General features: G+C 37.5%; 2 protein-coding genes across 2 annotated transcripts in view; both read left to right on the top strand.

The window, feature by feature from the left end:
* Nucleotides 1–281: 281 nt before the first annotated feature.
* The window catches only part of LOC121380535, a 67,131-nt gene continuing 39,790 nt past the window's right edge, over nucleotides 282–27,622 (top strand). The window contains exons 1-2 of the mRNA XM_041509385.1: nucleotides 282–382; nucleotides 11,517–11,591. The gene's annotated coding sequence lies outside the window, so the exon portion shown is untranslated. The remainder of the gene's footprint in view (nucleotides 383–11,516; nucleotides 11,592–27,622) is intronic.
* LOC121381630 lies at nucleotides 25,348–26,139 on the top strand. Its single transcript, XM_041510965.1, has one exon. It carries the CDS (start codon nucleotides 25,348–25,350, stop codon nucleotides 26,137–26,139), a length of 792 nt encoding a protein of 263 aa, XP_041366899.1.

The following is a 27,622-nucleotide window of genomic DNA, read 5'->3' as shown; positions in this document are numbered from 1 at the left end:
GCAACGTTTTCGGTTTTATATACTACCGTATTGCTAATCTATTGACAACAAAAAACCCAACACCACCAGCTCTGCTGTTTGTTTGGATAGGTCAACTGTTGGCAGACTAAAGTGGTAAATTTTTGTACCATCTTTTCTGGCCTGACACGAAGAGACGAAAGTTAAAAGGCCATAAAGAGAGCTGTCAAACCGGTCGAGGTTTTAGATCTATGTGTAAACTAGATCACTGCCAATTGGACAAGACTCGATCCAGTCACAGGTAGACGGTCGCTCTGCTGAGTATTCACAATAAGCTGTTTTCTAAACAACTAGGAAGTGAGCAATCTTATTACCAACCTTGAAGACGGAAGTAGGAAATTTAGGCTTTTTACTGCACATATAGGTAAGTTTAAACAATATTTAAGTTTTGTCACATGATATGTTTTAAAATGTTTATAGAAGTTTGTTATTACAAAGTTGGCACATGTAAAATAAAGGTTGATGACTTGTTGATTATCTTCAACAACAATAACTTTATATTGTTTATAACAAAATACATGAAAGATTTAGCAAGCCATCATTTATACTGTACATGTATACATGTATGCACTTGTAGCTGCAAATTAACTGTTATTTCCAAATTTAAGTTAGTAGTCTGTACACTTTGTTAATACTGAAGATTACGATATCTTGTTTATTTATTTTTATTTTTTTATTTTTTCATGCTACGGCTTTAAGGTTAAAACTTGTGCTATCGGCTCACACCTCAACTATTTGGTCTGTGGGCAAGGACAGTATAATAATAGTCAGTTGCTAGTGGTTACTGAGAGAGAAGTTGGTGTATATAGTGGCCTCACCCCTCTCCACATTGAGCTGTTACAACTCACTCTGGCTTGGAGATGAGCTGGGAAGAAGGAAGAAGTATTTTATTTAACAACAAACTTAGCACTTTGTTATTACAGTTATATTGTGTCGGACATGTTGTTAAGAGCCATACAGATAATGAGAGAGGAAATCTGCTGCCACCATGCTATGGGTTACTCTTTTTTATTAGCAGCAAAGGATCTTTTATATACACCATGTATATACAAACAGGATGTTACATGCATGCACCATGGCCACTGAAATGATAAATAACCCAATGGGCCCACTGACAGGGATTGATCCTAGACAGACTATGCATCAATCAAGAGCTTTATGACTGGCTCCTCTTTGTGGACTGGCTCCTCTTTGTGGACTGGCTCCTCTTTGTGGACTGGCTCCTCTTTGTGGACTGGCTCCTCTTTGTGGACTGGCTCCTCTTTGTGGACTGGCTCCTCTTTGTGGACTAGCTCCTCTTTGTGGACTAGCTCATTGGAATTTTCCCTATCCTACCAGTGTACCACAACTGGCATATCAGTGCCCATAGTACCAGGTATACATGTACGGTCTATCTGTGGGAAAGAGCATATAAAACATTGATGATTTTCTTATTTATGGGATATGTAGTCTGTGGCAGCAGAGGGTTTTTCTTCACAATATCTACACGAACTGTAATAATAATAATAATAAGAATAATAAGAATAATAAGAATAATAAAAAATTAAAATAATTCAGAGGGTAAACACATTCAGTACAAGGTGACTGGTTTCCCATGAGGCCCTCTCTAATCTATACATGATATTATACATACATACATTCAAAGAAACAACATCAACATACATGTAATATGTATAGCATGAGGAACAATAGGACATATTATTACTGGCACAATAATGATAGGTTAGACACAAAGTATAACTTAGTGGTGTTCCAATGATCGATTATAATCGAAGATTGATCGGTTGGTGCTCTAGCGACATGATGATCGATATTTGAAATTCATAATTGATTGTCGCGGAAAATGTTAACTGCAGTAAAGATTTCTTTGCTCGTTGTCAGAATTTGCTTTCATCAAATCCAGTATTTGTGGGCTATTATTGTGTACGTTTGTTGATTTCTAACCTTTTAAGGCTATATGCTGCTATGTACTGGTAAACCTGTGTGTTTATTGACATTTATTTATTTTTGCATTTGCCATAAAGAATCAAACAAATACTGAGATATTTATTTACTTTTTTATTATTAAAAAATACTGATATATATATATACATACATATATTAATTATTAGGCCTATTTTAGTATGAAACAAAAACTGGCTTAATTAAAGAGCGGTGCGTATCCACATACACACAGTGGCAGTGAACTAAATCAAAACATGTCGAGTCGAATAAAATCGAAAAGCGGATGTTGTCCACGAACGATTCATCTACTAAAATAAGTTATGAACTACCTTGTGTGGATGTTGCTTTGAATTTTCTTACTCCAGACAGGAATTGACAATTTTGCAATGATGTAAAAATAAAACACCAAGCTATATATCCACGTCTGTGTGTTCTGGCTAAGATGTACTTAGCTATTCCTGCCTCCTCAGTGCCTTCGGAATGAGGTTTTACTTTAGCTGGGCATTTAGTTAACAAAAAGAGGTATGAACCTCCAAAATGTGGACATGTTCATATTTTCTTGAATAAGAACAAAGAGCATTACTGTTAGGAAAGCCAAATCATGTCTACCATACACAGTTCACACCTACAGTACTTCCTTCTTTTCTGATAGGTATTTTGTTATTTCCATGCATGTCCGAGTTGTAGGGGCTACCCACCATTTGTGTATTACTGTATTCAGTACCACCTTGTTTATTTCATGTTATAAATTGTAAAAACAGTTTGATGGATAGAAACACCACAAGTTCTTTTGTTTTATTCAGTTAGAAACTGACAATTGTGTTAAAGAACAACTCTTATCAAGACAATAAACATATTAAACTTTATTGATTGTGATAGATTTGACATATATACAGCCAAAACTTGTCTTTCGTGTTACATTTCTAAAGGTTCAAAAAGTCATTAGCACAAAGTAAAATAAAAGTGTATGATTGTCATTTTTTATTTTACCTACATGTGAAAACAAACCCAAATTCCAGCATATTTTATGTCTGCTGTATAGCTGTTTTTACTTTAAGCAATTTCCTGTTTTGGCTTGCATTTAATTTCAGTTGTATAACAAAGTACTTAAACAAAGTACATGCATCCCTATAGAATGCGTAAATGTAGCTTTTCAGTTGCTTATGAATACATTGGACCTATATATTGAAGAAATTAATCCATTATGCTATTTGAACTCTACATTTATGTTTTTGCTGTATTGTTTCCCCAAATATTCTACAAACCTGCAATAAAATTCACATCTCATGTAAAAGATATCTGTTTGGGAAATGTAAGAACATTTAAAAGTAAAAATGACTACTTCAGACATTTCAGCTGATCATGATAATGAAATATATTCATGTATATATTTTTAAAATAGGTGCATAGTTCCGAAGTTGTCCGATCCTCTCCAAGTTCCTATACATTCTAACCGATTGTATAATCGAAAGTCGATTGATTAGTGACAGCCGATTACAACCGATGATCGATGATGAAATTGCAACCGATTCCCAACACTAGTATAACTGTATGTAGAAAGCTAGTTGTTCTCCATATCACACACATGCAACTGGCTAAAAAAATAAAGTCTATGCTATTTGATTATGCTGCTTGCATGGTAGTAGGCTGCATCTGTTTTCAACTAATTTATAATTAAGACACAATGTAATAGATGTAAATGTAATTGCAAGTACTTGAACACTAATAATGCAGGCTCTGTTTAACTGAATACAGTTACATAAATCACTAAGTGATGACTTGAAAATCATAAAGATCAGAACATAGTTTTCATTGACATCCCAAACTTAACTTAAATAAACAAATGAAACATCACTTTGGGCTAAAAAGAAAGAAATGTTTTATTTAACGACACACTCAACACATTTTATTTATGGTTATATGGTGTCAGACATATGGTTAAGGACCACACAGAGTTTGAGAGGAAACCCACTGTCGCCACTACATGGGCTACTCACTTTGGGCTAACGTCCATTAAGCATGTTGTGTCATAGAACCCCCATAGATCCAGCCTACAGACATGCATTAAGTACGTGAATGTGTTCATCAATGGTAACATTAAATGGTAATATTATTGTGACTGTGTGCGAATGGGTTTGCTGGTACAAAGGGAATTTGAAACTGTGCAGTTCAGATTGGCATCAGGCCCAAGGGTTGTGTTATCTTGCTCTGTTTAAAGGAGGATGACCAAAGGCATGCCTGACCCAATGTGACCTTGTAGATACTTGTAAACAGGTACAGCTTTAAGGATCTTCACTTTGATGGAGAATGCTGAAGATATCCATATTTGGATACTGGGACTACATTTTTTGGTTGAAAAGGTCAAGAATTGTGTTAACGTTAAAACAGTATTAAGATTAATAATTAAATTTTGTTAATTAATTAATTATTAAATTCTCCAGCACAAAATGTTAAATCAAATCATAAAATGAATAATGTTTATAATACACATGCAATGTATGACTATGATCATTCGAAACATTTCAAATAGCCAAAATATTTTTGCTGTTAATGGGCAGAAATGTAAGCGAGATAATTTGTGACAAATTCTCTACCCCGCTAAATTCCTTGTAAAGACAAAGTAACTGAATGACACATGTGGTCATTGTAGTGCGGTCTGACTGTAGTTCTTTGACTTTTCTTGTATTTCTACGTGATACAAAATATGTTTTATTTAACGACACCACTAAATCACATTGATTTATTAATCATTGGCTATTGGAATATCAAACATTTGGTAATTTTAACATATAGTCTTAGAGAGGAAACCTGCTAATTTTTCCATTAGTAGCAAGGGATCTTTTATATGCACCATCTCATAGACAGGATAGCACATACCACAGCCTTTGATATACCACTCGTAGTGCGCTGGCTGGAATGAGAAATAGTCCAATGGGCTCACCAACGAGGATCAATCACAAACCAACCGTGCATCAAGCGAGCGCTTTACCACTGGGCTACATGCCATTCCCCCCCCCACCTGATACATGCAGTGACATCTACAGATTTCATGCAAACCCAAACCTGAAAATATGAAAAGGATATTTTTTACTATAACTGTTGATTTAGGTGTGGAATTTTTGGCCAGAGGAGCTTTGATAAAAAGGGTTTTACAATCAATATTGAACAGGTTTTATTGTAATCATTTGTTAGATAATTAGCATCTGTATAATATTAATTATCTGTTAACCATTTGAACATTTATTCTGTATCTATTCATGAAACAAGCATAATTCGAGCACCAGATATATATGTACTCATGATTCACAAAAGGATCATTAAAACTTTTGCAACAGAATTGATTTTTTTTTTAAATGTATAAAAATACATGCATTGTTTTTGTAAGATATTGAAAATTTAGCTTTCATTAATTATGTATTTTAATGATTTACTTGCACATCTTTTATAAAAGCTAGCATGCATACAGGTGATTTCTGACTAAAGGGAAAGTGTTTCATCGTTTCTGATGTTTGCAGATGTGCGTCCCAGTTTTTCATATTGTCCACCGAAAACATCTCATACCACACTTTGACATTAATTCTTGTTTACCTTACGAGGTGATAGCAAACCCAGTGTAGTAGGCGACAAGATACAATTGTCTCGCTTTGTTGCTCCCCAGCCGAGATCCAGTTTTCTGTCACGATTGTATTCCCATTTATAAACAGAGATACTTTTCTGTTCAACGACTGTAGATGTTCTTACAGATACTGTAAGGAAATCTGTAGGGATTTCAATGCATACAAATGGTCTTTTTGATAAGCACCTTCTCAAGCTTGACACTCTTGGCTTGTTTTAACCACCATTCCATGTTAACAGACTGGGCTCAAACTGTCAGTCAGGCCTCAACAGAAATGTGATTAAACTGCTGGATTTCAGCCAGGTCTTTGCTTTAATATCCAAAGAGATTAAATTAAAGAAATTGAACCCAAAATGAGTAAAATTGATTTTTTTTAATGTATATGTAAATATGTTAGTGTCAAAAGCATCTGAATAACTATGGCTACTTAAGTTCTAAAGTGATGGAATTGTTTTCTCCAATTCAAGTTATCTTATACTTTAATATACAGTGAAACCTGTCTAAAATGAACCCTGAACAAATAAGAATCCTGTCAAAACGGTTCATGGCTGATCCAACATTTTCTAAATTCTAAGATGCGAACCTCTAAACACAGGATCCTGTCTAAATCATATAAATATTAGGTCCCCGGCATGATCCGGTTTAGACAAGTTTCACAATAATTTCATTCAGAGACTGGTTTACAAATTATTTTTAAAATTCAGAAATATGTCTGAAGATCTATATTTCGAAAATGAGCATATTTCAATTTATGTTATGCGTGTCTTTTTCACTGAGATATTCAACTAACTCATTCTAAATTACGTATTGTGTGATATTTTCTGAAAGAAGTTATAGCCTTGGATTAGTAATCTAATCCTAATTTTGTTATGCCAATAGAATTATTCATTTATATAACAAAAGAAAAACGAAAAACATGTAGGATATCATTTAAGCCTTTTTATCCTGCTACCACCATTTCTATTGACAGAATATGATGACGAATAAAGCAATAAATAAATAAAGCTCAGCAGAGCCTCGTGGAATTTCCCATTCTTACCTTCACAGGATAAAGCAGATATCCGACGTCATTAACTAGTTATTCTCTATGGATATTTAGATGATGGACCATAGATGAAATCTGCTTGGGTTTGGGCTTGTAGGGTGTATACTACCAAATCAAATCCCATAGACAACAATAGTAACATATGTGGCTAAAACTCCTACCTGCAGCGTATCAATCAACATAAATGCCATGGATATAAATACTACCACCCCTCACACTTAACGGGTAGCGTCTATGACTATCCTAGTTCCGCACAAAATTCGAGTACTTTTTTTTACACATTGGTACTAGATGAAATAAAATTGCATTTTTTTTTTACCCAGATGAAACTATTATTTTTTACAACCAACACACTCACATTTATAACCAATCACAGGACTTGTGGTGTTCACTTCTCTATCAAAAGTTCGCTGCACCTCGAACTTTGACCCAGCCGGAAGTTATTTGGTTTTGTACTATCTGTACATCTGACCTCACTGTTTAATGGGAGCTATCACTATGACTCCCCATCACTCCTCTGAGACTAGTTCAAGGAGAGTAATATTCAGCTCACCTTAGCTTGTGAATTTAAAACCCCCCAATTTAAATGGCTCCACACAATGTAAGTTAAGGCAGCAATTAATTATTCCCTTCAATTGTTTACATGGTGAGGTCTGTATACTTGACTGGCCTCTGTGGCGTCATGGTTAGGCCATCGATCTACAAGCTGGTAGGTACTGGGTTCGGATCCCAGTCGTGGCATGGGATTTTTAATCCAGATACCGACTCCAAACCCTGAGTGAGTGCTCTGCAAGGCTCAATGTGTAGGTGTAAACCACTTGCACCGACCAGTGATCCATAACTGGTTCAACAAAGGCCATGGTTTGTGCTATCCTGCTTGTGGGAAGTGCAAATAAAAGATCCCTTGCTGCCTGTCGCAAAAGAGTAGCCTATATGTGGCGACAGCGGGTTTGCTCTAAAAACCAGTGTCAGAATGACCATTATGTTTGACGTCCAATAGCCGATGATAAGATAAAAAATCAATGTGCTCTAGTGGCGTCGTTAAATAAAACAAACTTTACTTGGAGAAAAAAGATCATGAATGGGAACTAAAAGTAGAATTTTCTAAGTACATGTCTAGCAGTTAACACACATTATCTCTTGTTAAAGGTCAGGTTGTCTTATAGTCAATGTAACTGAAGGCGTAGTTGTTATGCTGACAAATCTTTAAATTAATTTGTTTTATTAGTGTAATTGAATTGGCAAATCCTGTTTGTTGGTTTTTTTGTGGTGGGATTCGTATGGCAATAGATTATAATGTAGTTACTTGTGTGGCTATTGCTTTAAGATAACAGGTACCTGTTGCATTTGTAGTGTTTGCCTGACTATATTCCACTTATCAAATTTACTTATTTTTATCCATATGTTTGCAATGTGCAAAGAGCTAAATTCATTGCTACTTCCTCCTTGATAATGCATGTACCTGTTGATATCGTATATATCTCGAAACACTGACATATATGCACACATGACTTTAGATCTATCAAGATAAGATTTTTGTTTATATTCTACAAGTTTATAATTTCAGTGTTTATTGGAAGCTGACAATGTTCATTTGTTTTTCAGCTTCAAATCAATGATGTTTGTTAGCTGTTTTAATTTTCTAAATACCATTAATTATTTTTAGTTCAGAAATGGCAAACACACATAGCATACAACCAGAGACATAGTTAATGGGTTTGTTAATGGATTAGTGTATGTAAGAGAGAGAGACTGTAAAACTGCTGTCATTGGTTGCATGCAGCAGGCGAAATACTATACATTCGGCATCTAGTTTGCTGAATGGCAGCATTAGTTTTTGTCTCAATCACTCTTATACCAAATCAGCATTTAATAAATGCTAAGATTCCTGACAAGTAATAGGTGGAACTATTGGGTTTTGCCTTTTAACACATTAAATATAATATATGGTGTAATATGGATGATAATTGTTTTCTTTTCTTTTATATTTTTAAACTTGAGCTTAATCTTTTTTCAACACATATGAAAAAAATGCTGATATGCAAATGAAATTATCTACTGGTTCTTATAATAAAATAATAATAAACTAGTGCATGCAAAATTGCTATTGGAAATGTTTTTTGTTTGACAATTAGCAAAGCATTTGTTATTTTCAAAATTATACCATTTACTGAAAGTGGATGTAGAGTGAAGTTATGGTAAGATATATCCTATAATACTACACATGTATATGACATTTTATAGTTCAAAATATTCTCGAAAATATAACCAGTATGACACAAGTGTGTCATAATGATTTCAAGTGCACAACCAAGAACCAATGACATAATGTTTTGGGAAGCAACCTCATAATGTATTGCAACTTCCCCAGTCTTAGCTCTGTGTACACCATTACCGAAATGATGTAATTTTGGAAAATGATGTTGCTTCATCGTCTCCTTCTAGTTACATTTGAAATGTTTTGACATGGTCCTAACTTGTTATTCATAAAAATAATATTATGGATAATATGGTTAATAAAGAAATTATTACACTTGCATGTGAATAGTACTGATTTTCCAAACTCATGTCAGGATTCTTGCTTTACCATCGCTCTTGCTGGGGCAATACAAGAATCCTGAGACAAGTTTTATAAAATCAGTACGACAAACAAGCTCATATAATAATCTCTATATATGACATTACTTGTGTTGAAGCTGAAAGGATCAGAATCTAGATCAGTGGGTAGAACGCTTACCGGAGGTGGTTCAGTTGATTGACTGAAAGGATCAGAATCTAGATCAGTGGGTAGAATGCTTATTGGAGGTGGTTCAGTTGATTGACTGAAAGGATCAGAATCTAGATCAGTGGGTAGAACGCTTATCGGAGGTGGTTCAGTTGATTGACTGAAAGGATCAGATCTAGATCAGTGGGTAGAATGCTTACCGGAGGTGGTTCAGTTGATTGATTGAAAGGATCAGAATCTAGATCACTGGGTAGAACGCTTACCGGAGGTGGTTCAGTTGATTGATTGAAAGGATCAGAATCTAGATCAGTGGCTAGAACGCTTATCGGAGGTGGTTCAGTTGATTGACTGAAAGGATCAGATCTAGATCAGTGGGTAGAATGCTTATCGGAGGTGGTTCAGTTGATTGACTGAAAGGATCAGATCTAGATCAGTGGGTAGAATGCTTACCGGAGGTGGTTCAGTTGATTGATTGAAAGGATCAGAATCTAGATCAGTGGGTAGAACGCTTACCGGAGGTGGTTTAGTTGATTGATTGAAAGGATCAGAATCTAGATCAGTGGCTAGAACGCTTATCGGAGGTGGTTCAGTTGATTGACTGAAAGGATCAGATCTAGATCAGTGGGTAGAATGCTTATCGGAGGTGGTTTAGTTGATTGATTGAAAGGATCAGAATCTAGATCAGTGGGAAATGCTTACCGGAGGTGGTTTAGTTGATTGATTGAAAGGATCAGAATCTAGATCAGTGGCTAGAACGCTTATCGGAGGTGGTTCAGTTGATTGACTGAAAGGATCAGATCTAGATCAGTGGGTAGAATGCTTATCGGAGGTGGTTCAGTTGATTGATTGAAAGGATCAGAATCTAGATCAGTGGTTAGAACGCTTATCGGAGGTGGTTCATTTGATTGATTGAAAGGATCAGAATCTAGATCAGTGGGTAGAATGCTTACCGGAGGTGGTTTAGTTGATTGATTGAAAGGATCAGAATCTAGATCAGTGGGAAATGCTTACCGGAGGTGGTTTAGTTGATTGACTGAAAGGATCAGAATCTAGATCAGTGGGTAGAACGCTTATCGGAGGTGGTTCAGTTGATTGACTGAAAGGATCAGAATCTAGATCAGTGGGAAACGCTTACCGGAGGTGGTTCAGTTGATTGACTGAAAGGATCAGAATCTAGATCAGTGGGTAGAATGCTTATCAGAGGTGGTTCAGTTGATTGACTGAAAGGATCAGAATCTAGATCAGTGGGTAGAACGCTTATTGTAGGTGGTTCAGTTGATTGACTGCAAGGATCAGAATCTAGATTAGTGGGGAACGCTTATCGGAGGTGGTTCAGTTGATTGACTGAAAGGATCAGAATCTAGATCAGTGGGTAGAATGCTTGTCAGAGGTGGTTCAGTTGACTGACTGAAAGGATCAGATCTAGATCAGTGGGTAGAACGCTTATCAGAGGTGGTTCAGTTGATTGATTGAAAGGATCAGAATCTAGATCAGTGGGTAGAATGCTTACCGGAGATGGTTCAGTTGATTGACTGAAAGGATCAGAATCTAGATCAGTGGGGAACGCTTACCGGAGATGGTTCAGTTGATTGACTGAAAGGATCAGAATCTAGATCAGTGGGGAACGCTTACCGGAGATGGTTCAGTTGATTGACTGAAAGGATCAGAATCTAGATCAGTGGGTAGAACGCTTACCGGAGATGGTTCAGTTGATTGACTGAAAGGATCAGAATCTAGATCAGTGGGTAGAATGCTTACCGGAGGTGGTTCAGTTGATTGACTGAAAGGATCAGAATCTAGATCAGTGGGTAGAACGCTTACCGGAGGTGGTTTAGTTGATTGATCAAATCTTCTGAGGACCCATTCTCTGATAGGGTTTTCCCCATCCTAACCAGTGTACCATGATTGGGATATTAAACACTTTAGTATGTACTGACCTCTCTGCAGTAAAGTGCATTATATATAAAAGATCCCTTGCTGCTAATGGAAAAATGTGGCGGTTTCCTCTACCTGTCACAAAGACCATATATTTGACATCCAGTAGGCGATGGTTAATAATGATGCTCTAGTGGTGTGATTAAACAAAACAGACTTTATACATGTAACAGCATATGATTATAAATTAGTTTGGGTGTCTTTAAACAAACATTTGGCTTTTTTCTTTACAGATTTTCTGCTTGTCATCAGTGAATCAGAAATACTCACTTTGAACTGAATTCAGACAGTGTGGCAGCTTTCTCAAAGTGAGTTTTTGGATTAATTCTAAAATCTATACTAAACAATAAAAGAAATGCAAATATTAATTTTATTTATTTTATTTAAAATTATTGTTTGAATCTGTCAGTTTAAAATTAAAATTATCAATGCCCTTTGCTTATTTTAAACTCATTTTGATAGAATATTTATCAAATTAATTATATCATGAAAAACAATCTATTGTAATATTCACATTTTGTTTGTTATTCATTATATACAGTTGAATCCCGTTGGCTCGAACACCGTTGGGGCTAGAAAAAGTGTTTGACCCATCAGGTAGTTCGACCTAACCATTAGGTCAACATTGTGTAAGTGTAACTCGGAACATCATTTTTGGTTCGAGTGTTGCAGTGTATTCGACCCTTCCGAGTTTGACCCAATGAGATTCTACTGTCCATTGTGAGTAAGTGATAGGACACACCACCAAGGTCAAGGTCATCTGGAGTCAATACCGGGTGTGGCCTCCGCGTGTGTTGACAACTGCCTGGCACCGCCTGCCCATTGAAGCAACCAGAGTACGGATGACGTCCCGGGGGATGGTGGCCCACTCGGCCTGCAAGGCTGCTGCCAGCTCGGGCAGGGTCTGGGGCTGTGGTTGTCGCTGTCGGAGGCGTCGGTCCAACTCGTCCCATAGATGCTCAATTGGGTTCAAATCCGGTGATATCGATGGCCAAGGAAGGACATTAATGTTGTTGTTCTGTAGGAAAGCTGTTGTGAGACGTGCTGTGTGAGGCCTGGCGTTGTCATGTTGGAACACTGCGTTGGCGTTGGCCATAACTGGAACAATGTGTGGCCGGAGGATCTGGTCAATGTAGCCCTGTGCATTCAGGTTGCCCTGCACGTGGACCAGGTCAGTTCTGCCAGTGTGTGAGATGGCTGCCCACACCATGACACTACCCCCGCCGAATCTGTCCACTTCCTGCACGCAGTTTGCCGCATAACGTTCACCACGACGCCTATACACGCGACATCTTCCATCATGACGTCCGAGCAGAAATCGGGACTCGTCACTGAACCACACCTGTCTCCATCGCAGTTGAGGCCATTGTCGATGAATCTGGCACCACTGTAGTCGGAGTCCACGGTGTTGTGGTGTTAAGATGACACCTCGAACTGGACGTCTGGCACGAATTCCTACCTCACGTAGGCGGTTCCGTACGGTCTGGTCGGATATCCTGCGCAAACCTGGTATTGCTGCGGCTGTGGAGGTGGCAGTAGTCAATCGTTCCCGAAGGTGGCGTACCCGGATGTAGCGGTCCTGCCCGGGGGTAGTGACCCGTGGTCGACCGGATCTAGGGAGGTCACGTGTTGATCCATGTTTCTGGTAACGGTCCCACAGTCTGGAGATGGTGCTTGGGGACACATGGAATGCCCTGGCAACGGCCGTTCTGGATTCGCCTGCGTCTAGTCAGCCGATGGCATTGTTTCTCTGCGGTTCACTGAGACGTGGCATGTCCTGGATTGTCAACTGTCGGCCAGATACAGAGGCCAGGCAAGCGAACACCCTGCACTTTTATACTGTCGGTGTTCATGTTGCACGTGCAGACAACGCACGTGCAGTGGTGACATGGTTTGCACGTGGCTGCGTTTTTGCGAATATTCACATTTTGGAACTTTATTGTACAGTAGCTGCGTTTTATCAAATGTAACCGTGGGAATGTGTTTGGGACATGCAATGACCTTATATTCACAAAGCATGAACCGGTAGGAAACATAAAATCAGAGTTATAACCCATTTGTACCCTTTTGCGTTTCTTTTTTTGAAGAGTATATATGTAAACATAGTCCTGGTGTTGGTAAATATGCATATTAATTATGTATTTGTTAGTGGGTAGATATATACATGTAGTCCATTAACTATTTGCTAGCAAAAACAAAACCGCATAACAACAACAACAACAACAAAATTGATGACTGGTCTCCCCACCCCCCCACCCCCCAAAAAAAATCCCAGAAAAAATCTGTGAAATCATTATGAAGACTTTAAACAGGCTACTTAGTTTTTATTGCATTATCAGCATATATACTTTGACAGATATAGAGATCAGATGTGGCTCTCTTACATAACAGGCATAAAACATGTTCTTATAAAGATATTGTCAATGGTCAATCACTGCTTGTACTCTGTGAATGCTGATTCTATCAACATGATCATTTACAAGACGGAGACTGCCCAGTTTAAGATTCCGCCATTGTTAAGGATTGTGTGTCGGTGACGGCCCTGGGGGTGACATCAAGTGTTTGTGGTGATAGATTATAGATCTTGGTTGTTTATATACAGGGCTAGGTAAAACGATCTCTCCACCAATGTTGTATGTCAGACAAACAAATGTGCGTTGGCTATGGGCAGGTTTTTATCAGCAAAACCTCTGGAACAGACACTATTGTGCAGTGAATAAGGTAATTTTCCAAATTGTTATGGTTCATCAAACTACAAATTGTCATGCACAATATGTGATAATGATTGCTAAGCAGTGTTTTTGTTATCGATCATATTCTTTTGTTCACTACTACTCCATTTTACATGTAAACTTTTATTTACATATATACATATGAAACTGAAAGAAGGATGTTTAGTGTGTGTATTTTGGTTTTCATTTCAGGGAATCTAACTGACGTAGGAAGATATTTTGCTTTATATTTGCTTTATAATAGTGTAAAAGTGTGCAAATGTAAAAGTGTGCCTCCCCCCCCCCCCCCCCCACACACACACACTTCTTGGCACCTTCCTACACTAGTGATTGAACATTTACATATAAAGTTTTTATGTTTTAAAATTTGTTTCTTTAACAAGGTGCAAATTAAAGTCCATTTTTTGGAAGGGATTATTCCTACTTTTTTTAAATACCCATAGCTTAAATTTGTCATTACTATTAATTATTGTCAGATAGGATTTCTTTTTAAAATATGTTGTATGTTTTTAAGTGACTCGAAGAGGGCAGTTGTTTGGTATTGATTACTGTTTACTTTATGCAAGATGTCTTATCAAGTGACATACGTTCTGAACTCTAGTAAATTGGTATGGAGTTTCTTATCTATGTTTTGTACATTTAAATGGAGAGTTAATTTTCCAGGCATAAAACAATTTTTATGGTTGAGTTTTGGGGGTTTTTAATACAAGGTTTCTTGCGTTTTGGTGCATATGAATCAACAAAATGCTTTGTGGACAGAATTTGTGTTAATTTTTAGCTACATTTCTTATAAACTTTTATATCCTAGATCAGTGAAACTTGGTTTGTGGTTATATCTCTGAACATTCATCTCCATGCATGTTATAAAAGTTAAATGTTATTAAATTTTAACAAAAGTTTAATTTGAAATATTATTTAATTTATTTATTTTTATTTATTTATTTTTTATTTTTTTATTTTTTTGTAGAACTAGATTAATTCTGAATTACATTGTAAATTTTTCTTTATTTGAAAAATCAACTTATCGTAGTTGACACATTTAATTCCATGGAATTCTTGTTGTTATCTTAAAACAATATTTACAGATTTCTCTATCTAGTATGGTTGTGGACCAAGTCTAAATCAGACAGATTTCCAACCAGACTTGACAGTGAATGCCCAAACTGTGAAACTGATAATATGGATTTAGTGTTAGATATCCAAATGAGTTAGTGAACTGATATGTTGATGTTATATCACAGTGAATGTGTGTGGATAGGTGTTAATACATACGGTAGTCTACAGACTATACCATTAACTATGGATTCATAAAAAGTAATTCACTCACCCCATTGGAAGGAAGGAAGGAAATGTTTTATTTAACGACGCACTCAACACATTTTATTTACGGTTATATGACATCAGACATATGGTTAAGGACCACACAGATATTGAGAGAGGAAACTGCTGTCGCCACTTCATGGGCTACTCTTTTCAATTAGCAGCAAGGGATCTTTTATATGCAGCATCCCATAGACAGGATAGCACATACCACGGCCTTTGATGTACCAGTCGTGGTGCACTGGCTGGAGCGAGAAATAGTGCAATGGGTCCACTGATGGGGATTGATCCCAAACCATCCATGCATCAAGCGAGCACTGTACCACTGGGCTACACCTCGCCCCTTCACCCCATTGGAGAAAGTTAATTATATTTCATGTATTCACACTTTCACATGCATTTTCCAACTTAATCCATAATAGTTTTATTCAATTTGTTTTACCTTGACTGCCAAATTAACTATTAGGTTATATTTTTAATGTAAAAGTTGGTTAAAATGGCAATTTGTTTTGTTTAACAATATCACTAGAGCACATTGATTAATTTATCATCGGCTGTTGGATGTCAACCATTTGGTAATTCTGATGCGTAGTCATCAGAGGAAACCTGCTACATTTTTTTCTAATACAGCAAGAGATCTTTTATATGCACTTTCCCACAAACAGGAAAGCACATACCATGACGTTTGACCAGTTGTGGTGCACTGGTTGGAATGAGTTATAAAAGTAATGACCCAAAATAGCAGGATCCTTTTCAGACAAAAGTGAAAGATTTGACTGGTAAATTCTCAGCATTAAGTCAGGGCTCGACCATAGGGATAGCCCGGGGTATTTTGGCTACTGATTTCTCACTTTAAACCTGATTGTCCACCGGGCATCTAAAGATTTTTTGGTACATCCAGTTACTCTGCAATCAACAAGATGCATAAATACCTAAGAAAACCCCATCTAAAACAACATTTAAATAAAAATAAATGATTTTGGGGGTTTTCTTTCTTTTTAATTTTTTTTATTAAAATTATGGGGCTCCCAATTTTATTGAGGGCTACCATATTTCATAACCTCAGGCTACCATTAAAAAGAGATAAGGTCAAGGCCTGTTAATTAAAGTGTGATTCAAATGCTACCATTAAAAAAAGATAAGGTCAAGGCCTGTTAATTAAAGTGTGATTCAGATGCTACACATGTTATCTATGATTTCTGATTTAGTATTCAACAATCTTCTGGGATGAGACGTAGCCCAGTGGTAAAGTGCTTGTCTAATGAGTGGTCGGGCTAGGCTCGATCCTTGTCATTAGGCCCATTGGACTACTTCTCATTCCAGCCAGTTCTCAGTTCTCAGAACTGGTGTAACAATGGCTGTAGTATGTGCTATCCTGTCTGTGGGATGTTGACCAACCAAACATCAGGTGAGCACTTTACCATTGGGCTATATGTCCCCACAAATATGCGGAGTGCGTCATTAAAGGGACATTCCTGAGTTTTCTGCACTGTAAGATGTTTCTGAAAAATATAATATTTCTACGATTAAATTTACATATTAAATATATTTTCTTGTTTAGAATATCAATGTCTGCATATTCAATGTGTTTCTGGTCGTCTTAATATTTGTAAAAAGCCCAAACTGAATTTTGTCTTCAAATAATTTCGTACGTATGAAACAAATATATTTTAGGAAATAAAATGAAATTTAACCTAATACAAATATTAGAACGATCAGAAACATGTTTAATATACAGCCACTAATATTTTAGGTAGACAAATATATTGGATATGTAATTATAATCGTTAAAATGTACGTGTTAGTCGATAACATCTTAAAAATTGCAGCAAACTCAGGAATGTCCCTTTAAATGAAACATTTCTTCCTTCTTCCTTCAACAATGTTCCTTGTATACCGTATGAATACATAACTATCACTAGTATCAGGTTTAAAAGGCTTATATTACATATTCATTGGATGATGCAGATGCTAGGCCCAGTGGACTAAAGTGTTGTGTTGTTTATAATGTATACAAATTCAGTCACTAGTCTGTTCGAATTCCTGATTTCAATAAACAAAAAGTTCAAATTATATTGCTCACAGCTGTAGAAACTAATCTACAGTTAGAACAATGGTGTAACATCATAGGTTTGGATTAAAGCCTGAGATGCTATATTGCATGTAACTAGAAACTATTATCATCAGTGATAGGTGATAGTCAAACCTCCTGAACATGTGTACATTAGTCTGTCATATAAATATTCAAAAGTAACTATAAGCTTAAAGTTATACGGTTTGTTTTTCAATCTGCTACAAAATTTATCTCTTCAACTTTCAGTACAATAAAAAACAGAACCAATTTTCATTCTTTATTTGAGAAAAAAAGATCTTTTTATTTACATCTGTTAATTTGTTTTGTAAAGTGATACCTGTAAGTGAGTAAGAAAGGTGTGGTGTTCAGATGTTTGAGGGTCGTATTACGCGATGCCATTACAGTTGAATGTTAACCACAGTTCAAATAACGTGTGGCTCAGGTCTCCCATTAAACCAATGGTTTCACATCCTTTTGCATGTTTAGACCCGGCTTGGCTTTACCAAGGGAAAATAACTTCCACTCGTTCTTGTTTGTACACTACAGAAAAACATCCGACAATTTGTATAAGTGGCTCTTACAACTTAAAACCCCCCAGAAAAAATCAGCACTCACATGATCTGTAATACAAGACAAAAGGACTTCCTAACAGTTTTTGGCTCAGTCGGTTGAGTGCTCGCTTGAGGTGCTTGCATAGCAGGATCGAACCATCTCGGTGGATATACATTCAACTGACTGGATTTTTTCTCATTCCAATCAAGCACCACAACTTGTCAAAGGCTGTGGTATGTGCTTTCCTGTCTGTGGGAAAGTGCATATAAAAGATCCCTTACTGCATTAACATAAGAAAATGTAGCGGATTTCCTCTGATGATTATGTGTCAGAATTGCCAAAATTTTGAATTCCAATAGGCAATGATTAGCCTAATTATTCAATGTGCTCTAGTGGTGTCATTAAACAAAACACAAAACAATATCTTTTTTTCTTAACAGTTTGTGATCATTCTGACTGCTTCTCCTCTTTTGATTGGTACTGCTGATGCCACATTTCACAAGGACCTTTTTGTACTAAGTCCAGCATATCTAACAATTTGTAACCAAAACCCTTATCCAGTGTCAGGAAGTTACACAGTGTAGCTGTGTTACTGACATTCATCTAGCATTACTGACATTCAATCCCATCACATAATATTACACCTTTACACAGATATATTAGGTGAAGTGTTGCCTTCTCTCTCTCTCTCTCTCTCTCTCTCTCTCTCTCTCTCTCTCTCTCTCTCTCTCTCTCTCTCTCTCTCTCTCTCTCTCTCTCTCTCTCTCTCTCTCTCTCTCTCTCTCCCTCCCTCCCTCCCTCCCTCCCTCCCTCCCTCCCTCCGTCCGTCCGTCCGTCCGTCCGTCCGTCCGTCCGTCCGTCCGTCTGTCTGTCTGTCTGTCTGTCTGTCTGTCTGTCTGTCTCTGTCTCTGTCTCTCTCTCTCCGTCTCTCTCTCTCCCTCACTCCCTCTCTCTTTTTCTCTCTTTTCTCTTTCTCTCTTGCTCTTTCCTTTTCTCTCTCTCTTTTCTCTTTCTCTCTCTTTCTTTCTCGTCCCCCCTCTCTGGTGTGTGCGTGTGTGTGTGTGTGTGTGTGTGTGTGTGTGTGTGTGTGTGTGTGTGTGTGTGTGTGTGTGTGTGTGTGTGTGTACAACATGACTCTTTAGTTGTAAACTTGTTAAAATGAAACATAATCAGAAGAAGTTATATTCACAAACAAAATTCAATAAGCCAACCTACAGAATATTTGTTTACTAAACTAATTTTCAACAGCTACATGTAGTATACTCAACAAAATTTGTTAAGGGCCAGTAGACATTCCATCATTTTTTATTATATCAGGTACAAAATACGGAAGACCCACTGTGTGCAAGATTTCTTCATGCATCGATCACATTTTAAAATGTCCTCAATCATCTGTGATAAAAACTTGGTAACATAACTAGCAAAAACTGATGGAAAACTGACTAACCCTTAATTAATTTTATTGAATATATAGCAATGGATGTTTGGATGTATATGTTAAAATATTTTTAATAGCAATACTTGAAAAATATAATGATGTTTATAAGTTGGTCTGATTCCATTAAACCTTTGATTTAGGGTGTGCTAATATTAGCAGTTGGATATTACATTTCATTAAATAAAAGAGCATATATGTACCCCAGTAAGTTTCATAAATCTCTTAAATTAAAAAATTTACTTGAACTATTTAAAATAAATGGTTTTATTTTTAGGTTTCTTCTGTTCAAACATGCAGGGTTTTTTTTAACTATTCATATTTACTGTCAAATATTGCTGGGAACACGATTCATTCAAATTTCCTTGTTAATACAACAAATATGCTCCTCAATGAGAAGGTGTTTAATGTGTAAGCTGCCTGTGTGACACCTCCACACTGGTGTTTGTTTCCAAGGTTTCTGCCTCCCATTTCCAGTCTCTTAGGGATTGTTTTGTGGCACTCTTTTGTTGCCACAGATGTGTTGTAGCCGGATGTCAGAATCTCCTAATGTAGTTGGTGCAAATTAACAGCACTGTTCCCGTACTTTGGTACGGAGTAACGCATGTTTTTATGTTGGGAATATTGATATGTAATATTAACTATTTCAATAAAGGTGCTATTCCAGCCCGTATTAAAACAGGAGTTCTATTTATTAATCAAGAGGAGTTGCAGAAATGTAGTGTAACTCAAGGAGAACTTTTTAATAAACTATTTTAAGAACAACAAACTTTAATTTTAATGGTCATTTCTAAAATGTACATAACTGTGTAAAAAAGGGACAATTGAAACTGAGTCTTGGCTAGACTTTTAAATATTACTTCTGGTTTTTTAATGACACAACTACAAATAGAGCACATTGATTTATTAAACATCGGCTATTAGATGTCAAACATTTGGTAATTGTGGCATACATGTATAGTCTTAGAGAGGAAACCTGGATCTTTTATATGCACCATCCCACAGACACGATAGCACATTAAACGACCTTTGATATACCAGTTGTTGTGCACTGGCTGGAACTAGAAATAGCCCAATGAGCCCACCGATGGGGTTCAAACCTAGACTGACTGCGTATCACTTTAATTATCACCGGGCTACGTTCCGCTGGTATTGTCTTGACTGAAAAACATGCCATGATAGCATGTTGGGTCTAGGATAGCCCATGCAAATATGTCACATGTAGCAGAATCGAGCACTGTGATTGGCTGAAATGCCTTACTGCATCATCAGGATTCCCAGCAGAGTAGAGGCTGTGGAAACATTTATGTACATATCTTTTTAAAAAACAAAACAAAAACCCCATAAACCACGGTATGCAAATTGGAAAATTGTGCATTCAACCGTGAGCCTAAAAACCACAAATATTGTGAATTATGATTAATTATATCCTCCCTAGCATGCTTGCATTTTTGTAAGCATGTGTGCAAGTGTTTGTATGTGTGTGTGTGTGTGTGTGTGTGCACATGCATGTATGTGTGAATGCATGCATGTGTGTGTGTGTACACGTGTGTGTACATATTATGTTTGTGTCTAATCAATTACAGACTTGATATAAAGGTTTTTTATTACTGTATGATTCATTTTGTGACAGACACATGGGCGTGAGCAGCAAGTCCATAGAATAATAATTACACCAGTGATCCATCATCCTAGATTCTTTATGTCACACAATTTGTTTAGTATCACAGAGATGTGCGTACACATTGTTGTTGTTACGTTATTCTTGTGTATAGGTTTAATACAGGGCTTCAGAGTCGAGACTCACTGAGGGTGAAACACAGTTTATGTTATTAACAGCTGATGAACAGTTAAAGTTTGTTTTGTTAGTATCACAGAGATGTGCGTACACATTGTTGTTGTTACGTTATTCTTGTGTATAGGTTTAATACAGGGCTTCAGAGTCGAGACTCACTGAGGGTGAAACACAGTTTATGTTATTAACAGCTGATGAACAGTTAAAGTTTGTTTTGTTAGTATCACAGAGATGTGCGTACACATTGTTGTTGTTACGTTATTCTTGTGTATAGGTTTAATACAGGGCTTCAGAGTCGAGACTCACTGAGGGTGAAACACAGTTTATGTTATTAACAGCTGATGAACAGTTAAAGTTTGTTTTGTTAGTATCACAGAGATGTGCGTACACATTGTTGTTGTTACGTTATTCTTGTGTATAGGTTTAATACAGGGCTTCAGAGTCGAGACTCACTGAGGGTGAAACACAGTTTATGTTATTAACAGCTGATGAACAGTTAAAGTTTGTTTTGTTAGTATCACAGAGATGTGCGTACACATTGTTGTTGTTACGTTATTCTTGTGTATAGGTTTAATACAGGGCTTCAGAGTCGAGACTCACTGAGGGTGAAACACAGTTTATGTTATTAACAGCTGATGAACAGTTAAAGTTTGTTTTGTTAGTATCACAGATATGTGCGTACACATTGTTGTTGTTACGTTATTCTTGTGTATAGGTTTAATACAGGGCTTCAGAGTCGAGACTCACGGAGGGTGAAACACAGTTTATGTTATTAACAGCTGATGAACAGTTAAAGTTTGTTTTGTTAGTATCACAGAGATGTGCGTACACATTGTTGTTGTTACGTTATTCTTGTGTATAGGTTTAATACAGGGCTTCAGAGTCCAGACTCACGGAGGGTGAAACACAGTTTATGTTATTAACAGCTGATGAACAGTTAAAGTTTGTTTTGTTAGTATCACAGAGATGTGCGTACACATTGTTGTTGTTACGTTATTCTTGTGTATAGGTTTAATACAGGGCTTCAGAGTCCAGACTCACGGAGGGTGAAACACAGTTTATGTTATTAACAGCTGATGAACAGTTAAAGTTTGTTTTCTTTAACAACACGGCTAGAGGACATTGATTTATTCATCATTTGGCTATTGGATATCAAACATTTGGTAATTTTGACATATAGTTTTAGAGAGGAAACCCACTGCTTTTTCCATTATGTCATGTCATGTCAGGGTTTTACATGCACATTCAGCTTTTTCCATTAGTAGAAAGGGATCTTTTATATATCACCATTCCACAGACAGGATAGCACATACCACTGGCTGGAATGAGAAATAGCCCAATGGACCCACTGATGGGGATCGATCCCAGACTGACTGTCACAGGGATCCTATAATACCCGTAACTGAATAAAACACGATTATCCAAATAGCTCTCCTAACTGTATATCTATTAGATCTCTGTATCGGGCAGTGTATACCCGAGTGGCTCGGCTCTAGGTATATCAGAGATAAGATCTTATATGAAGTATATAAAATATAGCACGTTTAGTTCACTAGAAAAAACAACAAAAACACAATACACTTTGGAATCTGTATTAATACTACGCTGACAAATGTACTGCCGCAGTAGTTAATTAACAACAACAATATAATAACAACCCAGAACTAATCACTTAATTAGTTAATCACTAGGTGTCTAGTTTACACAATATTCTAATCACTTCACCGTGACACAACACCCACACGTGTGATAATTGAGAAACGCTTCCAGGGGAACTTAATTAATAAAGGAATTACAACTCTATTCCTACTTGGTTAATTTTTAATTAACCCTTAACTACTCATTCAGTAACCTTGTAATACAGAATTAATACTGGTACCTATCACAATAAAGACAATAACATACAGTTTACCTAGGTCCTCTAGGATGACCGGCTAAGCTTTATATTTTTAGAACAGTGAAGCCTACAATTTACTTCGTCAGTTACCGGAAACACTGTCTAAATAATATTGGTATAATACAGTATTAAAATATTTAAAGTCACATCAATCACATCAAGGTTATACAACAGAGCAGAAAAATATATTTACCAGTCCGGACGGACAACGTTCCCTGGGAGCCTTCCTATGTTTCTCCCCGATAAATCTAAAATCCTAGCTATTTATTATAAAAGCCAAATATCGCCTGGGGGCACATCGCGGTACTCCCCCTATCATGTGAATTTTCCACAGCGACCAAGACGACATTTGTTCTTAGATGGTCAGACTAGCTGTCGCCAACCGCTAGGAAACAAGGTCGTAAAACAGAACTCGCGGAGGTATTACGTAACTACTGGCCACATGGCCTCCACAACTGGTCTGGGTGTGTATTAGAGGGTACGGTCGCGCGGAGGTATTATGTAACAAAGCCCACCTGGTCTTAAGTGCATATTGGGAACAGCTCGACAAGTCACGCGGTGGTATTACGTAACCACGCTGCACACAGCCCTCTAAAACCATTAACATCGCCACAGTCGAAAAAAAATAAGAGCATGTTCCGTCACACTGACCATGCATCAAGCGAGAGTTTTACTACAGGGTTACATTAGGGTTTAATCTAATTAAATCTTAACATTTCAGTGGTTTTGAGATTAAATGAGGTCAGCTTGTTTGCACTTAATTTGGGAGTGATTATTTTGGGTAATGCTGATCACCTTGATTCTGGTGTAATCTAAAGCCCTTGAAAGTACCTGTTTAATAGCACCTCTTCACGTTTAATACTTACAGAGACATTGCAGCTGTTTTTAAAACAAAATACATGTAGTTTGACCTAATTCAGTTGCAATTAATGTGACCAAAAATACTAAAAATACAAGTACATACATGTATATAAATATATTCCAATCATTTAAGGCATTTTAATAATGAATTGTTTTTAAAAATTAGTTTCGTTAAAAGGAATTGCCGTAGTTATTTCTTGGTTATGGTATATGCTACAATTGGAAAAGAAATATATATTTTTATTTTTTTTCACTTTACTATATTCTACTTATTTATTTCATATTGAGATATTGACTACAAATGGGAGTTTACAGGGGTGTAGGCTGAGGAAGGGTCGGGGGAGGGGTTGCGGATGCTAAAACAGGGTTTTTTTTACAGTGCAATATATACAGTGAAACAAGGGTCACAGTTGACAGAAAAGAAAGCAAGAAAATACTTTTGTGACATGGGGTCCCACAGGGAGGAGTCCTATCACCTACACTTTTCTTAATCTTCATCAATGACCTTGTGCAGGAATTTCCCAATGGAATACAAGCTGCCCTTTATGCCGATGATTTGGTGATGTGGTGCAAGGAAGAGCATGCCACTACTGCCACCTACAGAATGCGGATAGCAGCAGACAACCTGACAGCCTGGTCAGAAAAATGGTGTGTGGCTATCAATAAAGACAAGTCTTCTACCACACTCTTCACTCTATCACCAAAGAAAAAAGCAGGAACAATCAAAATTGGGAACACTCCACTGAAACATGCAGATGAAGTAACATACCTTGGGGTCACCTTCGACAAGAAACAAACTTGGAAACCACATATTCAAAAGGCAGAGACAAAAGCCAGATGCAAATTAGCCATCATGCGGAAACTAGCAGGAATTAGCTGGGGAGCAAATGAGACAATCCTCAAGAGAGTATATCAAGGAACTGTACGGCCGCATCTTGAATACGGTTCATCAGCCTGGTCAACCACTGCAAAGACCAACCAGCAAGCTTTAGACAAGGTTCAAAACCAAGCTCTGCGAATCATAACGGGATCCATGAAGTCTACACCCATTAAAGACATGGAAAAAACTGCAGCAATACAACCCCTTGGTGAGAGGAGAGATGCCAAGATCATGATCCAGGCAGAGAAATTCAGGTACCTGCCCAATCATCCAATGAAACAAAGAATGGATGGTCTGACAAAGAATCGTCTCAAACGTAGCAGTTTCATCCACCAAAGCAGAAGACTTACTAGAGAACACCAAGCTAACCCGTTACCAAAGACACTTCCATTTTGCCCAACAGATCTTCCACAACCATGGAATGATGAACAAGCCAATCTACAGATCAGCATGTCTGTCCCACAGTTGGCTTCAGCAGACTCCCAAACGACCTGGTCAAACGGTCACTGGCAATGGCTATGATCAGTGACCGGTACCCAGAAGAATCTTGGATCCATGCATACACTGATGGTTCGTCAACAAATGCTGTGGCCAATGGAGGGGCAGGCATATTTATCAAGCTCCCTTCAAGAAATACCCTAACTGCAAAAGTACCAACCGGCACCCACAGTTCCAACTACAATGCAGAAACCCATGCACTTATTCAGGCTGCTACAATGATCAAGGATGCAAAAGAAGACTGTCAACAAGTTGTCTTCCTCACAGATGCTCTCTCAGTCCTACAAGCCTTGCAAGGGGAAAAACTTCCTCACCTGAATGAAGCCATGCAAGAGGTAGCAAAGGAAAGACGAGTAGCTCTACAGTGGATCCCAGCACATTGTGGGATTCCAGGAAATGAGGAAGCAGACAGGCTAGCCAAGCTAGGAGCTAATCATGTACAGCCCAGCAACAACATTAGCTTCTCAGAGAAGAAAACCTTGATAAAGGCAGCCAACAGACCCAGGACAGAACAAGATGATTACCACCTTCTCAGTCGCTTGGAACAAGTAACTCTGTTGAGACTCCGGACAGGCCACAACCGACTGAATGCTCACATGTTCAGAAAGTTTAAACTTGCAGCAACACCAACCTGCACTTGTGGCCTGGAAGACCAAACAGCAGAACACATCTTACAGGCGTGTCCAATTCATCAAGACCTGAGACAAGCTGAGTGGCCAATCGAAACTGCCATACACACCAAACTCTATGGAAAGAGAGGCGAACTGGAAAAAACAGCTCATTTTATCTTACAGACTGGACTATTGGTCTAAATTGTGAAAGAGAAAAAAAAAAAAAAAAAAAAAAATATATACAGTGAAACCTCTCAAAACCAGACCCTCTGTAAACCAGAATTTGCTCAAAACCGGACATTTTTCACGGTCCTTTTTTGAAAATCAGTACAGAAATTAACCTCACTAAACCGGATGCCTCTTAAAGCCAGACTGTATTAGACTATTTATATAGGTGTCCAGAGGAAATGTAGACTGAAGTGTCCTCTAGGGTCATATTTGACACCTCTCCCCCCCCCCCCTCCCCCACACACACACAATCACCAGGTCCAGACCATGCTAAAGCCCTGATTTATCACTTTGCTTTAAAGGCTTATGATAACTGTTAAATAATAATGCAAATACTGGCTGTAGGATAAAACCCCATTCATGTACAGTTGCATGACATTGTATAACTGCCTTTGATTCAGTAGCTTTTGAATTCTGGTATTCCAGAAAGCATAATGCAAGTCCAGCAATAAAGTGTCTAAGTTGACAGTTACTGCTTTAACCTAGTCTGCCATCTCAAATTGTATAACCCTTTGACCATACATATATAGACACTCCGTACCACACAGAGGGCCGATATCCACAAAAGGCAAACATTATTAACTTACAATGTTTCTTCATGAGTATATGTCTTGGAGCCCCATTTTTGCCATTCATGTTCTATTCAAATAAGAATGTGTGTGTGTATAATGGTGTGTTTACTCATGTCCTTGTGGCAAGTCTTTGGAGACAGATTTTGTGTGGATGGTGATTTTGTGTCACTAGGTCACATGGTTTGTGTATTAATAAGAAGCTGTGTTGGGTGAGTTTAATTTGTAAAACCTGCTGTATTATTTTTTTAATAGATATAAGGTACATGCAAGTGTAGATGCGATTTGAAAAAGGTACATGTGAATAAAATTTAACTGGCTGGATTTTATGTTTTATTTTTAAGTATACTAGTACATTCATGATTGTTTCAAAACCAGTTCAGCTGAATAGATAATTCTGTACTCTTTCTCAACTTTACCAGTCTCGGTGGCGTCGTGGTTAAGCCATCAGTCTACAGGCTGGTAGGTACTGGGTTCGGATCCCAGTCGAGGCATGGGATTTTTAATCCAGATACCGACTCCAAACCCTGAGTGAATGCTCCGCAAGGCTCAATGGGTAGTTGTAAACCACTTGCACCAACCAGTGATCCATAACTCTTTCAACAAAGGCCATGGTTTGTGCTATCCTGCCTGTGGGAAACACAAATAAAAGATCCCTTGCTGCCTGTCTTAAAAGAGTAGCCTATGTGGCGACAGCGGGTTTCCTCTAAAAACAGTGTCAGAATGACCATATGTTTGACGTCCAATAGCCGATGATACGATAAAAAATCAATGTGCTCTAGTGGCGTCATTAAATAAAACAAACTTTACTTTACTTTCTCAACTTTCCTCTCATTCTCACTATATTTCTCTACCTCTAATTATACCTCCAACATCACCACCCACCC

This window comes from Gigantopelta aegis, chromosome 9 (genome assembly GCF_016097555.1).
Source record: "Gigantopelta aegis isolate Gae_Host chromosome 9, Gae_host_genome, whole genome shotgun sequence".
NCBI lineage: Eukaryota > Metazoa > Mollusca > Gastropoda > Neomphalida > Peltospiridae > Gigantopelta > Gigantopelta aegis.
The sequence above is the reverse complement of the archived record's forward strand: the minus strand, read 5'-3'. Positions and strand labels throughout refer to the sequence as shown.